Below are 17,888 nucleotides of genomic sequence, written 5' to 3'. Positions count from 1 at the left end.
TAGTGAGACTAGCAACATGTTCTGACATACAGAAGCAAACAAAGTGAAAATAAACCAAAATAAGCAAAGACCTTAAAGTTCAGAGCTGCCTCCAGACAGAAGAAGATAAATAGCCCCAGTATCGGTCCCTTCTGTAAATATTTTTTAAATCTACTTTTATATTGTAGAGTATACAATGATAAGAAATAACTCAAGATTCAATGTAAAAGTTTTAAAAAATGTAGAGCAAAGGTAACACCAAATGATAGTTACCAAATATTAGAAAATTATATCCTTTTCCAGCAATTCAAATTTATGATTTCAGACAAGCAAAAGAAAAGTCAACACCCTCTAAGCAGATTCAAACAGTTTCTGAAATAATGCTAAGGCTTGCTAAGCATACTTATTAAGTAGTACTAAGTGGAGTGCTTACAAACTTTTAGAGTATGTTTTATATAATTACAATATATCCTTTTAGCAGTTCCTAAAATGCTGCTAATGAAATGACTTGTACAGAAGCAGTGAGGAGATGGGAGAGTGTGTGCTGATTAGCGTGTCCAAAGCCCAGGGTGCAATTCCCAATATAAAAATAAATAAGCCCTGTCAAAGCGTAAATGATCAAAAAGCAGCAAATGCTAAGTAATATAAAAATGTTATATTTTCAATTTGTTAATCATAAAATTATGAAAATCACTGACGTCTATATGACTTTTCTGATCTTCCAAGGAAATCTTTATTTTACAGGAAGAGTTTTCCTATTCAGTTTGCTAGTTTTTATACTGGAAGTTGAAAAATATCAGTGGTCACTGATACTCACCTAGCAGTATGAACAATAGATTAGTACAAATATATTCGGATATTAGATTTTATCTTATATATCCTGGTGGACAACTACATTAATAAATTACAGAATTTTAAAATAGTCTTATTTGGTTTCAAAGCTTTTTCCTCTCTTTTGTTCCACCTTAGAATCTCAAAGACAAATGTAATGAGTGAACAGGCATATGTATGAATCTCCAATCCAGAATTTATTCTCAAGTAACTATGTAAAATTCTTAAAATTGTGATTTTTGAGACAGAGTATCGGAATGTAGCTTTGGCTGGTCTGGACCTCACCATGAACACTAAACTGGCCTAGAACTCACAGAGATCCACCAGTCTCTGGCTCCTAAATGCTGAGATTAAAGGACATCTTAGTCTCACTGGTTTTCATGTTTTTTCTAGGTTCAATTCTTTCTAATTCTTTCCTGTTCCTTATAAGTCCAAACATCTCATTTATGTTACTCTGCCCCCTTTCTGCTAGAAATTTGTTGTGGCAATTTTTTTGAGAGTCAATTTCTAATACCGTTAAAAAACAGAAACCAAAAACTCCTCACAGGGAATCAAAGAATTCAGGGTAGTCAGTTTTACTTTTCTTTTCTTTTACTGAATGAGTAAATTAACCACACACCGACAGTGTTGTAAATTTAAGTGCAAAAGCATTGAAGTGCTTTACTACAAATTACAACCTAGAAACACGTTAACTGAACAATTAAAATTCATACAATCAGATTTAGATATATAATAACACAAAGTAGGAACAAAGTTACAGTACATGTACAACACAAGACAGATACATGAATTCATTAGAAAATATTGTAATAAATAATTCATGAATTATAGTGCAATTGATTTATGCATAAATATAACTAATTGCCTAACAATCAGTTTATATTAACAAAATCTGTCAAAATCAAGGCAGCCACAGAGTTTTACTAAATTACTGCGACAATGAAAATACTGCAATTAAAAACAAACACAAGTATCTGCACTGTAAACAACTAAAAAAATCAGTCTCACTAAAGTCAGTATACAGTTTAATATAAAATTGTCATCAGCTACCAGAAATGCTTTAAACAACTTTACTGAGCAGTAGTTTTCTAAAAACAGAGGCACTGTTTTTTTTCTTTTCCTTCTTTTTATTTTAAATATAAAATACTTGAGGAACATTCAAATAAGTAGAAAGCACATAAGGGCTGCTTTCATGTTCATTAAAAGTCAGCTGAAACTGTACTTTTTTCAGAATCTGTCAATTAAAGTCGTAACTGGTAACTAAATTTATAAAGTACTTTGAAAGTATAACATAAAGGATATCTTAATAGAATCAGTGGGGAGAGGAGAACCCATAAACTTCCCTGCCTTTCCTAGTTTGTATAATCAAAAAGTCAACTCAGTAATACAAATATTATGTTTCTTTTAAAAGTTATGGGTTGATCATTGCCTATAAACTATCAAAAAATATTTAATTTACTATTTGACCAAAAATAAATAATACAAGTACGAAAATGCTGCAAATTAATTATAATATTACCTATAAAACTACTGATCACTGTGAAGTCAATAGCAAAATGATCCCTGATATATGAATCCTGTAAAGTTTTTGGTCAGGTCATCTTTTAAATGATATAAAAGTGTTCTGTAAGTTTCCCTTTACTATAAACTTCTCAATCAATTTATCAATGTAAATATAGTGTGAGGAATAAAAAAGGTCAATACAATATAAATATTATGTAATGCATTCGAGCTCCCAAAGTTTTGCAAGCAAAATTCTGTATAAAGAGGTCAAGAAAATTGTTTCTGAAGCATTTACTTTTTAAGTTTGTTTATCAATGGGAATAGGGGGAAATATAATAAATAATCCATGTTCCGGTCCTCACAAAATATGGCTTAATTCTTTAAAAAGAAAGATGACCCTGACAAATGCTGTCTTGTAATCTATTATGTATATTTTTCTTGGGGGAAGAAAAAGATGAGGAGGATTCATATCCTAGTATGCAGGTAACATTAACAGCTGAACATGTTCAATATAGATCTCAGAGACCAAGTAATTACTTGGTTATATATTTTCTTATTTTTCAGTTTCTTTCAATATATGTAAGCAGTTTTAAATTTTAGTAGCTGAACAATCACATATTGATGTGATTATTAAACACACACAAACACAAGTGTAAAACACAAGTATTTGAAAAGGTGCACTCATTTTTTAAATTCAGCTGTAAGAATTCCTTTTGGACTTAGAAAAAGTGGCTTAGGAAAATGACCAGAACCTGAATTCTAACAGAGAAAAGGGGCACTGCGGAGGATTCTCATCTATAAAGCAAATCTCCATTCTTTACATGGAGGTACATGCTTTTTACTACCAAACCTCACACTCCATAAACCCACATGAATACTCTGATCCATAGTTTTAAAACTGTTTTATAAAAATTCCTGGTCTCATATGAGTAGTAAAAGTTAAAATGCACTGCCCAGCTTCTAACTATCCAATTAGTAAAGAGTTTACATTACTGAATGTTCAAAACAGCTTCAGTGTTATATATCTGTAAATCTATTCAAGACCCTGAACAAACTGCAAATTTGGTTATTAGCAAAATGATAATGTATCACCTACCAAAATGAAATCTGTAATTCATTTTGATAAACTGAAAATGTTTTGAAATGTCACAGCAGCAAATATATTAAAGTTACACTGAGGTTTTTCAATAGGAGTGTGTCACAATCCTTAAAGTAGTCATAACATCAACTAACCAGCACATTTAACCAAAATGACCATTCTCAAGCTTGTTCTGTGCACATTATAAACATGCTCTAAGTTGCATTCCAACTTTCTTTTCTAACCTTACACATTAGCTTATTTTTCAAATGAAAAACAAAATTAAATTACTTTAATAATTAAATTTAAATTACTTTTTGTTTTTAGTAATCCATCTTATATTAAAGGATTCTATAGCTGCTGGGGTTAACTATGTCAGTTTTTAAATTTTAAATTATATACTTATAACCCCAACTTCCTGCTAAATCAACAATTAAATGATAAATATTAAATTTTACTATACATATCCTTTAAGGTTTTCTCTTCTGTCCTGGTGGATGCACTCCAGTGCATTTTGTATTTCATAGAATGCACTGCAGTATATTAATACTGTATCTATTAGTCACTCTTGGTGCAGAGAGAACTATTTAACTTTGATGGGTTCTTTGACATACTCACAGTACTTGTAGGTATGTTACACAAAAGTGTTCACAAACTATTAATATCATACTTCCATTTTAAGATGGTTCAACTGAATGGCTAGAATGTTCTTTTACCAATAAAAATGTATCACTTGACAATTACTTGTTTTCCCACATTTTATGCTATTGACTACTAAAGAAAACCTGAATCTTTTTTCACCTATTTATACAAGGATTAAATACAAACTATCAGAATTAATAAGCAACTCTATAATTCTGTCCACAGTGAAAACCCTGAATAAAACTTTTTCAAAAGGCATGTAAGTGGTTTTTGAACTGTAAAATTTCATGTCTCCTGTCAGAGTGAGCATTTGTAATTTCCATGTGTGTATGTAGATACACACATACATACACACACACACACAGTCACACACACCTGTGCACACACACCTGTGCTCGCACACACAGACATTCTCTAACAGTAATCTACACAGGCTTGCTGCTGTTTCTGCAGCTGCCAGTCCCTGAATCTGTCATATATAACCCAGTGTCTGGTAATCGTAGTTTCTTCTTCGGAGGAGTCTTCAGTGTTCCAGATCGTTCCTTTACCTTGTATTCTAAAGTGCTGTGAGGTACCCCATAAATTCCTTGTGCTTTGGAAACACTCATTTTCCCACTCATTACCATTGCAATGGCCTCTTCCATTATTTCGTGATCATACTGCCGATAGCGGCCACGTTTTTTCCTGGGCTGCTTATTATCTTTCCGGTCTAATCCATCTTCAGTATTCTCAGAGGTTCCATCAATTGTTCCATTTTTAGAATTAAGACACAAAGGAGAGAGGTCCCCATGTAGAAAGTAAGAGTCAACACTTGAGTGAGTTACAGGCCCAGAACATTCTATTTTGTTCTGTTTAGGGAGTATATTTTTCAGTTTTTGGAGAGCTGATCCTTCAAGGACTGAAGAGGTTTTGGAAACTTGATACATGACATCCAGCAGACCAGAACCATCAGGTTGTGATTTTGAAACTGAATTTACTCGTAGCTGAGGAATTTTTAACTGTACAGGAGGATTTGAAGTTTCATATTGAAGGCTTTCATTTTTTTCTTTAAACTGAGTGACCATTTTCTGTAGAGTTAACTGATGGAGGTAACTGGAAGCTGTTGGGAATTTTAATTCTGAGGTTTCAAGTAGGTTGAGTTTACTTTTTTCTGTGCGCTCTGCTTGAGCTCTTGCCCACAAGGCTACCTTTTGCAGCACAGCACAAGTTTCTTTACTGTCTTTATATGAGTAACTATCATTGAAATCTCGAGTTTTGTTTTTAAAAGATGCAGGCTTCCCTGCTGGTAAGGCTTCTAAGTGGAGAAGTAAAGTTTTTTGAGGTATGCCATAAAGTATGCCTGCTTTATTTATGTCCAGTGCTCCAGACTGAATGTCTTTCAAAGCTTTTGAGAGCAAACCATCTGCAAACTCAGCACTTCTTTCCACATAGTCCTCTCTGTTTCTGTGGAGGCTCCTGGATGGATGGAATGAAACGATGGTAAACTCATGTATGAGAGACTCTCACACAGCTATGGAAGGGGAGGGTCCACTCCTTTATTTTACTCCTTGCTTAGGTAACATCACTGCTTATGACACGTTAGGTCTGTGGAATGTAGTAGTTACTCCATATCAAAGCAAACGCTACAGTCCTGGTAGGACAATGTGTCAATGATACGGTGGCCGCAATGGGCAGACCTTCCAAGAACATAAAATCCTAACTGAGTATTTGTAAAAATATTCTCATGATGTTGCTTTTCCTCTGAAAGCTGCTTGCAGAGCAACACTTAAAATTTTATTTACAATTAGAGTTCCATTATAAAAATACCCAAATCCTCAAGGAGTTTTTGTTAGTAGAAACGTGACGTTACCGCTAAACAAGTAATAAAAGAGTCAACCCGTTTAAAGGGAATTTGCAGCAGCAAGAGAACTCCCAAACACACATCTCAGTTCCACAGACTCTTTCCTCTGCATAGAACTGAAAATTTCAACAAAGATGTATATGAATAATTCCATTTGAGAATGTTACTCTATTTCAAATGCAACTTTGTAATCTTCTAAAGCCTGTTACACCTGTGACTCCAGCTCTATTACAGCCTTAGTTGAAATAAATTTATCTCAGATTTAATTGGGACAAAAAAGATTTCTATGCAGTTAATGAGAAGATGCAAAAGTTACAACCCCCCCCCCCCAAATCCAACAGAACAGCATTTCACTAGTAATTGTTTATTTAAATTAATTTAGTGACAGTTTTAAAGACATGAAAGGGCTTTTTTTGTGGTGATTACTAGATAAATATTAAGTTGTTTGCCACCACACTAAAGCAAAAACTATAAATATATATGCTAGTTTTAGAATTAGTAACTACAGCACTTTTAGAAATGGTTCATTCTTTTAAAAATCTAAATATTAAAATTACATATTTCCCTTTAAATTGCCTCCTGAGTATTTCAAGTTATCTTACTTGTCCTGCTTCTTAGTTTGTACCCCATGATTAAATTGATAGTTCATTTTAGTAACATGAATTGAAGTTTGGTGATTGTTCTGATAACTTTTCTTTAACAGAAAGAAAAAAGAAAGAGAAAGGACAAATGAAAAGATGAGAGAGACAGACTTGTGAGTGACAAAACTTCTGAGGAAACCCTGTCCGTCCTGCTCAGCACAGCGCTAAGTGTTTCCTGCAAGAAGTATTTATATTGACATTGGATTAATTCCTAGGTAATATTGCTTACCCAGCAACTGCATTTTCAGAAGAAGGATCACATATGGACGACTCTTCAGATTTTATGCTGGTTTTCTTTGTAGAGAGATCTAACACTCCATCCCCTATAATTATTGCAAGAGAAAAAACTTTATATTTTCAATAGAACACCAGCCCTTACATTTTCCTATCTTATTTTGCTGATGTATTAATGATATAAATCAACACCTATCTGATCCAGTTTTAGGAACAGGACATGACTGGGAAGGGGCTACATAAGGAAAAAGGAGAGGAGAGCTGGTACTGCCAGGTGGTAAGGAAACATGAACAAACACATGATTTGCTTAAAATCAAATTTTGGTCACTTTCCCATGATTCTGCAGTGCTAAGTCAACTTGACAGCTCATCCATGATTGTTTTCCCAAGGCTGGCACTTTGGGAAATCAAAACCAATGCAAGGATGTGTTATGAATGAGAACTGAATAATGACTTATCTACTACTTTAAACTGCTGAAATGTACAAGAGTTCAATCTGTGCCGACATTATACTAAGACTAGATAAAGAAACTACAAATAACAATATAGAAAAAACTAGGAAATCCAATGGCTATAAAACAACTTTTCAGTATTTTTTTATTAAAATATAGTTATCACAGATATAATAGTGAGTTTTCACAAATAAAAAACTTAAATGATTCAGAAATTGTTTAAGGACAAGGCCAGCACAGAATGCATGATTAACTTAAAATCCAATAAGAAATAAGGCCAAGAAGACACGTCTTTCTTTTTCCTCAAAAACTGAAAAATTAAGCCTTTGGAAAGGAATCATGGAGGAAAAAAAATACCAGCTTAAAAGTATACCAAAAACCTAACAAGGTCAATCCTCATATTTACTTGTCTGGGGGAAATATAAAGATGAATGGATAAAACACCATATCCATAGCCTCCTCTGGAGAAATAATCATGTACTGAGTGCTCATAATGTACAAAGCAACATGGCAGAATGGCAGCACAAAAAGAAAAAAGGAAAAGAAGAAAAGTCACGCAAAATGCCCATTCTCATGGTGCTCAGTAAAAGTAAAACAACCCGAGCTGTACAATGCTCCCGCCAACGACAAAAGTGCTGCCTAGGAAGGGCACTGCAAACAAGTTTATAGAACAATGGAGCTTGGGCTGAGCAGGTCACGCACATGTGTTCACATATTCACATACATCTTTTTATTTATTTTTTAAAACACAGACTTACTACCTAGAAAAGGCTAATCTGGAAATTACTAACTAGCCCAGACTGACCTCCAACTTGTGATCTCCTGTCTTAGTACTAGGATTACAGCTGTTGAGAACCACACCCAGGTGTAGGACTGCTATTTATTAATAGGATTCTGAGCAAGGTGAGATTGAGAACAATCAAACAGATGTACTGGAGAAGGCTCTAGATGGAATGGTTCCTACAGAAGGACCACCATATAAAATTGCTTGAAGTAGAGTAACACCAGAAGAGGTAAGAGCAGAAATGTAGCAGAAGTCATACAGGATCACATGGCCATGACTTCAATTTTGAAGGAGACAGGAAGCCATGGGAAGAGTCCAGCAATCTGGTAAGATTTCATTTTTATAAAGCTTCAATGCTGTGTGAAGAAATGACCACAAAGGCCTGGTCAACAGGGAACTCCATGTGGAAAGCTCTATGCTGTTTCTCATCTCTAAGGCTTCACAATTTAGTTGTTTTCTTTCTCCTATTCTTTCCCCCTTATAGTCACACTGATTCCTCCAAAATCTTAGGCATTGCCCAGCCAGCTGAGACATAATCTGGACTAGGTGGACAGTCATCATGCTAGGTTTCCATTACAGCACTGCTTATATGCATTAGTCACCTTCAAGCTGCTGTAGTTACACAGCCAGCGCATCTATTTTATTCAGTAATACATCACTCTGTCTGCAAGAGTGCCTGCTCCAACTGTTCAGAGAATATTTGCTAAATAAAAACCTGAAAAATTGGAAGAAACTTAGGGTTGAGTTATAGGTTAGAACACTTAGAAGTGTAAGGAGGGAGACAAAGTTTCTGCTACATAAAGTTATTTCAAGTATCTCGGTCAGTTTACTAATTCAGCCCAATATGCTTCGTTTTCACCAAACATTATTTCTCATGCATCTAATCACTTGTGTTTAGTTAAAGATACTACACCTGTCAAACATTAATAGAGCATTCCCTCTGTCTAGAAAGGGGAAAAATACTCCTAGTATTGTCTGAACTGGAAAAGAACAGTGGGTAAGGAGGACAGCTTAGAAGAAAGAGCAAAGGAGACAGACTATTCCTTGATCCTAGGAATAATTCATAAATTGTCAAATGGTGGATCCATCTACTGGTATTTCTCTTTCATGTATGTACATATCTAAAGTACTAAAGACTAATTTAGTAAATAAGAACTATGTATTCACTATGCTTTCATGACGATATACTTGAGGAAGGAATGATTTGTTATCTCTAATATATTATAGTTTTCTTTCCCTTCACCTGTTAGTATTCATGCACAATTTTCCTTCTTAGCAACTACGATGATGTAAACAAGCACCTTACCGTGTGTCACTTCATGTTTTAAGTTATAAGGTTTAAGTTATACCTGCAAGTCGAAGTGCTAGACAATGGGCCATGTGCATATTCAACATTAGTAGGTATTTCAAACAGTCATAATTAAAAACAGTACATTCAGCATACAATTTATGTGAAAGTAGAAAACTACTTTCCATTAAATGCATAAATTGGTGATATCAACAATTAGTCAAATAAAAGATTTAAAGAGATCTTAACTATATTTCTAGACATGTATTTCTATTTCTAGACAAATTAGAAATACATGAGCCAATAGTATATTAACTAATTTTAGGTGTCAGTGTACGGTTATTAAGCTGTATTTTTCTGTCTGTTTTAAAACTGCCCTCAAGATAAAACAACACTCTTTTCATTTACTAGTTGCAGACTGGCATTTAACATTACAACTTAACATCCTGTGAGCAAACCCTACAGCAAAATATTCAGAATGCAGGCAACTAACTTTTAAATAATATATAATGAACTGTACATTCAGTACTAGCAGAGATAAATTCAAAAGTGGACTGATATTTGAAAATTTAAGCTATGACCATAGTGAATGATTTCTTTGGCATAATACTTTATCAAGCCTGACAAAAAATTAAAAATTGTTTATAAAATGTCCTCATCTTGCAAATTATTGACAAAAAATTCTTCACAATACAAAATTTTCTACTCTTTAAGTCATGTACTTTTTCATTTCTGATTAAATTTGTTACTCTGAACTCAGTTATATGGTATTCCACTAGCCTTGCTAATTTCCACCCATCTTTCAGCATCATCCCCTAGTTAGTTGCCTTTAAAAAGTTCACAGCATCTTATGTATATCAATTCTATACTATGTCACTTTCTTTTAATTTCCCTGGTCTAAAACCATCAATCCATTAAGGTCTGAGGGGTAAGCTGGTTTAGAGTCTATTTAAGCTTTACAGTTAATAAATAGATTTTCTCATATTTGCTTCTTAAAATAATGACACAAAAATGGTAGTAATTCAATAATTATTATCTTAACCTATTACTGGCTTACTCAATTCTGTATTACACACAGCACATATAACCAGCACACAGAATTGTATACAGTAGATTCTTATTGACTAATGAATAGTACTGAGATCAGTGACCTTTGTTCACTGAATCAGTAATGATCATCTGGGAAAGAGTGTTAGCAGCTTCCCCAAAAGAGCTAAAAGTGACTTTTAATCAATTCCTTTATTGGCTGGATTCTAAAAATCTTAAAGACTTACTTCAGAAACGTCAAGATAACCATTACTGTTAAATTGAATATGAATATTAAGTGAGAAAAACATGTTTAACTTCTCACAATATTATTGGTCTGTAGTTACTTTATAATGCAAATCAGGAAGTTCAGTCATACTCCACTATAGACATGAGTTCAAAAGTCTTTGAAGCCACATTATCTATCATGAATATTAAATATATAAAACAAATGATTACTCGTTTCATGAAGGACAGTGAATATAGATGAAAAGGAAACTATTTTACATTGTCTGGATAGAGAAAAACTATTTAAAATTAAATTCCACCAAAATGTTAAAGTTATCACTAATAATGAAATTGCCATAATCACTGCTTGACACAAAGTGATGCCAATATTAAAAATCCCTTAGGCCATCTTCATCTTACCTCTCTGGCCATTCCTTAACTATCTCTTCAAATAGGACCCTTCCTCTCCTCTTCACCCAATGCACTGTTTAGTAAGTCTTTAGCCCTTTTCTTATTGTACTCTTAGGGGAAGTCTTATGGTTTTAGCTGTTAACCATGGGTATTTAACTGATAGCCAGAAAATAATTGAGGTTCATAAAATCAAAGATAGGTAAAGCTACAATTCTTTTCTATGATGGGAAGTACACAAAGTGCCTTTGCAGGGTTTGACTGAATGGTCAAGGGACTTGAAGAAGCATGACTGGAAAATTGGTGAGAAAGACATGTGAGTACATGGAAAATACATGGAAAGACCTCTTTAAATGGACAAAGGACATGAAGTGATTTCTATTCCACGTAAATGCTTATCAAAAGGTTACGTTAGCAGAGGAATTCAACAATCAAGTAGACAGCATTACCCATTCTGTGCAGTCAGCCTTTCTCTGCTCACCCTTATTTGTTACTGCGCAAGAGCCATGATCAAAGTGCTGTGCTGGAGCAATGGCCTGATAGGATGGACTCTCACTTGACAAGGCTGCTGGGTGCCAAATCACCAAGCAGCAAAGACCAACACTGAGCCCCTAATTTGGTGCCATTCCTTGTCAGTGACTTGGTGGTAGGTTAACTAAATCAGACCACTTCCTTCATGAAGAGGGTAATGCTTTGTCCTTATAGGAGTAGATATTTATTCTGATTATGGATTTTTTCTGTATATAATGCTTCTGCCCAAACTACCATCCAGTCACACAGTACTCCACACAGCATCACTTTTAACAAAGGAACTCATTTCATAGCCAGAAAAATATGACAGTATACCCAATGTCATGAACTCCACTGGTCATACCATGTTCCCCATGATCTTGAAGCATTTAGCTTGATAGAACAGTGAAATTGCTTTTTAAGCATTTCCAGCACTAAATAGGTGGCAATAGTTGGAGTGCTGGGGAATTTTATCTAGAAGGCAGTATATGCTTGGAATCAGTGTCCAATATATGGTACTGTTTATTCTATAGCTAGGATTAACAGGTACAAGAATCAAGGGGTGGAAACTAGGAGCTACCACATACTATCACTGCTAGTGACGGACCAGGAAAACTTTTACTTCCTGTTCCTGTAACCTTATACTTTACTGGCTTACAAGTTTTGGTTTCAGAGAAGGGAATACTTCTATTAGGAGACAGATTAAACTTTCCACTGAACTGGTTATTTTGGACTCTGATGCCCTTAACAGATGGATAAAAAAGGAACAACATGGACTAGAGAAATTGACTAGTGATTAAGAGCACTAGCTGTTCTTCTAAGACCTGGGTTCAGTTCCCAGCACCCACATGGTGGCTGAAAATCATCAGTAACTCAAGTTCCAGAGACTCTGATGCCCACTTCTGGCTTCTGCAGGCAATGCACATGTATAGTAACAGATATACATGCAGGCCAAAAACCTACACAATAAAGAAATCTTAAAAAAGGAGGAGGAAAGCAAAGAGAGAGAGGGATGGATGGAGGGAAAGAAGGAAGGACAGACAGACAGAAAGAGAAGAGAAGAAAAAAAGGTGTTAGAAGGGGTGACTGATCCAGACTACCAAAGAGCAATTGGAAGTAGGGAAGATTACATCTGTAGTGTATGAGATTCTCTAGGGTATCTCTTGATGCTACCATATGATTAGAGTCAATGGGTAACTACAACAACCTAATCTAGGCTGGACGACAAAGGGCACAGACTCTTGAGGAATGAAAATATAGGTCACTACTCCAGTGAAAGAACTAAGAGCTGCTGAAGGTGGAGGACATACAGAATGGTGTTTATAAAGTGATAAATCCATTTACAGAACAGTAGTTATAAATACCAGAGGAGGCCACACAAACCACTACAGAATCAAGTCATATCATTATTTCTGTCTTACTTTATTAAGAACATGTTTGTGCACAAATACACATCTATTAAAATAGTATCTGTTTTCTTTTCTCTATTTACCACAGAATGTAATATTGAGGTTAAGATCACCAGTTGATATAAATGTACATTATTATATTTAAGTTATGAAAAGCTAAAAGACTAATCATTGTTTGGTGTTTATTTATTATGAATTTTCTTTCTTTTCTTCCTTTCAAACAGGTCTCATATAGTTCAGACCGGCCCTGAACTTCTGAACTTCCTGCCTCTACGTTCTAAGTGTTGAGAATATATGGATGTATGTAGTATCTTATTGTATTCAATTTGCTGAAATTTATTTAGGATTTTGAACTTAAGGTTTGTTAAGTTTCATTTTTCCTTTACTTTTGCCATCCTTTCTTATTTGCAACTCTAAGTTTGTCACATAAAAAGGCTCATGTTCTAGCCTGTAGAATGCTAAATTGCTTCTGTAAAATGAGAGGAGATATAAAATATAGCCTCAAATAAAAATTAAAAAAACCCCTGTGCTTACAATGTACAAAAGTCAAAGTACAGATGCATATTTTTCTTAAGCCTTATATTGCAGCTTTATTTTACCCTTATAATAGACTAAAAACTTAATATTTCTTATAAACATAACTAACAAAGTCTAAAATTAGGGACCAAATAAGGGGCATTACTTCTCTGTTTCAATACTGATGGATCTCACACACTGTCATGATGTGGGAGTCACCTCTGTGTGCTGTGATTACCATTGATAAATAAAGAAACTGCTTGGCCTGTTGATAGGGGAGAACTTAGGTAGGTGGCGAGGACAGGACTGAATGCTGGGAGAAAAAGGGTGGAGTTAGAGGAACACCATGGATCCGCTGCCGGAGATAGACATGCCGAAACTTTGCTGGTAGGCTACAACCTCGTGGTGGTACACAGATTAATAAAAATGGGTTAAATTAAGATGTAAGACCTAGCCAGTAAGAAGCTAGAGTTAATGGGCCAGGCAGTGATTTAATTAATACAGTTTCTGTGTGACTATTATTATTTCAGTTCTGGGTAGCTGGGATGAACAAGTGGCCCCTCCTGCAACACTGTCGTCTCCTCTAAACAATGACCATGATGTGCTCACCCTTGAAGTCCTAACGCCAATACATTCTAAGGTCACGTCAACAATACCTTTCTTTTCACAGCTTCAAGAAGTAACATGATCCCTAAGCCATGCTGATAAAAGCTGTTTGTTCTCTCATCTCCAGATAAGCTGTTTATTTGGTATTCCCCCCACACTGTCTTTCTTCTGTAAAGTCACAGATATAGTACACATGAACCCTTCTTTATATAAATGCAACATGGTATAAATGAAAACATTTTGCTGTTATGCTTAGTTATGCAAGTGTAGTGTATTTATCACAGATACAACTTCAACTTCCCCTTTCTCAGTTACATCATAAAAAACTGGATGAAGGGGGAACTGGAGAGATGGCTTAGCAGTTTCAAGCATCTGATGCTCTAAAGAGGACCTAATTTGGGTCTCAGTAACCACATAATGTCTTACAACCATCTGTAACTCTAGTTCCAGAGAGTCCAATACTCTCTTCTGATTTCTTAAGTCACATGGCATGCATGTGATACACTGACATACATGTAGGGAAAACATTCATACATATAAACAAATAAATCTAAAAAATAACAAAAACCTACCGGATGGTAAAGCATCTATTTATTTCTCATTTCAGTGCAGAAACAAAAGAACAAATACTAAATTAATGTCTAGAAAACAATTCTTTCTCTTTATATATACAAGTCCTTTATTTTTAAGTTGGATATAGAGATACTGTTTTGAAAACACAAAACATCAAATTTTCTCTTATAAACTATGTATGTAGTACAGTGGCCTGGAGAGATGGCTCAGTGGTTAAGACCATATACTATTTTTCCAGAGGACCTAGGTTTGCATCTCAGAACCTACATTAACAGGCTCACAACTGTGTGTAAGGTCAGCTTAGATATTTGACTCCCTCTCTGGCCTCCTTGGGTACCTTCACTCATGTGCACTAGAACCACACATACATAACTCAAATCTTAAAAATGTAAATGTACACTTTCTAATCTCTAGGCTATGCCATATAAATGAATCAAGGAAAGATGACTTCCCTCCCCTTTGAACATAAAACATCCATGTTTAAATGTTTTAAAACAAAAACAGTAAGTATCACATGCTAAACAAACAACGTACCTTGCTGAGCGGTTTGCTCTTGCGTTCGAGTCACAGTGAGGTCTAAGGGGCCTTCCTGCTCATCCTGAATGCAGTGCTCTGCTTGGTTCATTTGGATACTTTTATATATGAGACTTGCTCCAATCGAACCATTTCTATTTTCTTGAATTTTACCACTTTTTGAAATGTACTCAATGGCAAACTGACGTATCATCTTTTTCATTAATTCCTGAGCAACTAAGGGAATGTTAGGATCACAGTTCTGAGGAAGATCTGGGAAAGAAATAAACATAGTGTCATTAGAAGGCGAATACAAACAACCAAGGAGTTTCACAAGAAAATTACATTAGCACTATCTACAAGCAATCCACAGTGGCCAGCAGTCTGTGTCTTAGAAATGCCAACTATGTAGATGCAGTTTTGCATTTCTTCCAAAAGTGACTTTTTAAAAAATTCATTTATTTCTACCCAAAACAAAAGTACAGATCAAAGAATTAGTCATCGAAGCAGGAGTTATCTCCATAGTTAAATGTTTAAACATTCTATTAGATATTAAGATTAAGTTTAGTATTCAAATACAAACTTTATATATGAGCCAAGGGTAGGCCATATACAACATATATCAGTGACTAAGAAGACATCTGAACTGTTTGAACTCTATACCAATGTTTCTTTAACACTCTGTCAAATGTGCTTCATATATTACTCTCAAGGTCATCAATGATTTATATTCTTTTACATAGAGAAATTATCATTATCAAGAACATCAAGCAAGTACAGTAGCACAGACAGCAGCAATCGAGATTCAAGATTTACTAATATCCTATCACAATTGCTTTCTTTTCTTAAATTTGTGAAGCCACTGAAAACAAGCTATCTAGAACTAGGGTATTTCACTTATTAAAAAAACTCACAACAAACTTCTATAAAAGGGTGGTATTAGTTATTACTGGAGATCTTGATTATACAAAACATGTTCATCTGCTACAACCTTAGTAGTTTCACAAAGTCACAGGCACACACACACATGCACACCACACAGACACACACCCTCTTCTGGAAGAACCTGTAAAAAAAAAATCAAATGACTTTACTGTATCAAGTTTAGGATAATGGCAGGTCATCCATAAACACTGAATAACAGCAAGACACTTTGGCCTAGTAGTAACCTTTTTTTTACAAACAGATCTGGCCTCATTTGATTCCCATTATTTGCTCTAGTTTGCAGAGGCAGAAGAATGAAAAGCTGTGAAAGATTATTGAGCACACTTGGGAAGGCTTCCTCCTGTTTCTTCCAAACAGACCTAGAGATTCTTACTTATGTAGACCAGTACTATACAGACAGACCTGTCTGGCCCAGAGCTGTATGAGAAAAGGGGGTAATGCTCTCTAGTTTCATTGTTCAGTATTAACTAGTTAGAATACTTGTTAAATAGACAAAAGAAAATTATTCCAATAGTATTTATCATAATAGGCTCATGGCTCTACAAAAAAAGGATTTAAAATATTAAAATTCACAGGGAGGAAGAAAACCATTTTTTAAATTTATTTAATGGTTTATTTAACTTTATTTTATGTGTATTGGTGTGAAGGTGTCAGACAGTTGTGAGCTGCCATGTGGGTGCTGGGAATTGAACCCGGGTCCTTGAGAAGAGCAGTGAGTGCTCTTAACCGCTGAGCCATCTCTCCAGCCCCAAGAAAACCATTCTTTTTTTCCCAGTTTATTTATTTTTTATTAAAAATTGCCATCTTCTCCCCTCCTCCTACCCCTTCCCTCCCCTCCCCTCCACCCATACCCCCACTCCCTCCGTCTCCAGGCCAAAGAGCCATCAGGGTTCTCTACACTATGTTGAGTCCAAGGTCCTCCCAACTCCCTCCAGGTCCAGGAAGGTGAGCAACCAAACTGACAAGGCTCACACAGAGCCCGTACATGTCGTAGAGACCAAGCCCATCGCCATTGTCCTTGGCTCCTCAAGAAAACCATTCTTAACGTGGCTACTATCATTTTTTTTGTAACAAAATTCAACCAAAGTCAATATAAATCCAATTATAGACCAGTAGACCATTATCAAATCATGACGCATTCGTTTAGACCTTGTGGAGACATTGCATAACATACTGTTTATTTCAAAGCAAATACTTTAAATTATGAAGAACATCTGTGAAGGCACCATGGGATATAAGAGCAGAACTTTAGTCTTTGACTCTGCTTAGAATGTGGCAATGAACCAGAAGACCTAGATAGGTGGAAATCTTAGCAACCTTTGTGAACTGAGGCTAGCCATATACTGTCTCCATGTTTTGTCTCTCATTTATTAAAGGAGTGATGAAAGAATGTGCTTTTATCATAAAAGCGCTTCATCATAAAATACTGCAGAAATTATGAGACTGTAGCTAAAATATGAAACTATATTGGTCATATAAGCAAATTAGTAAATGTGACCTGTTATCAGAGGTTATAGTTTGTAAGAATAAGAGAAGCAAACAGACATAGACTGCGTGGTATTTTATATATCAGAGTTAAAATGGCAAGTAAGTATATTATTTCAAATTTAAATATGAAATATTTGAAATAATATACAAGCTCCAGTGGTTATATGCTTCCTAATTAAAGCAAAATAAACAGTTTCTTCATTGGACACAAAAATTACTAACACAATTAATTATTACCTTAATGAAAACTGGAAGGCTTCTATAAAAATTCATTTTTAAAAACTAAATTTTGCTTCACAGTATCTGTTTTTAAGATGATAGTTTCACAGTTAAGTATTTTTGTGTAAAATCCCTGCAGTCTATTGGTTAGTGTCACTCACCAGTTCACAATGAT

The 17,888-nt window shown here is 35.0% G+C and overlaps 1 protein-coding gene across 12 annotated transcripts in view; it reads right to left on the bottom strand.

The window, feature by feature from the left end:
• Positions 1-17,888, bottom strand: part of Lcorl (ligand dependent nuclear receptor corepressor like) — a 147,247-nt gene that overhangs the window by 26,948 nt on the left and 102,411 nt on the right. For 5 of the 12 annotated variants that reach the window (XM_038328370.1, XM_038328311.1, XM_038328320.1 and 2 more), the window contains 2 exons: positions 15,083-15,334; positions 6,744-6,837 (listed from right to left, as the gene is read on the bottom strand). The exons of 1 other annotated variant lie outside the window; for it this stretch is intronic. In XM_038328370.1, coding sequence (XP_038184298.1) covers positions 6,744-6,837; positions 15,083-15,334 — 346 coding nt within the window. Of the gene's footprint in view, positions 1-1,383; positions 5,489-6,743; positions 6,838-15,082; positions 15,335-17,888 lie in introns of those variants that run through there. 6 more of the 12 variants (XM_038328353.1, XM_038328362.1, XM_038328345.1 and 3 more) reach the window with 5 other exon arrangements.

This window comes from Arvicola amphibius, chromosome 1 (assembly GCF_903992535.2).
Source record: "Arvicola amphibius chromosome 1, mArvAmp1.2, whole genome shotgun sequence".
NCBI lineage: Eukaryota > Metazoa > Chordata > Mammalia > Rodentia > Cricetidae > Arvicola > Arvicola amphibius.
This window is presented reverse-complemented; position numbering and strand designations above follow the sequence as displayed.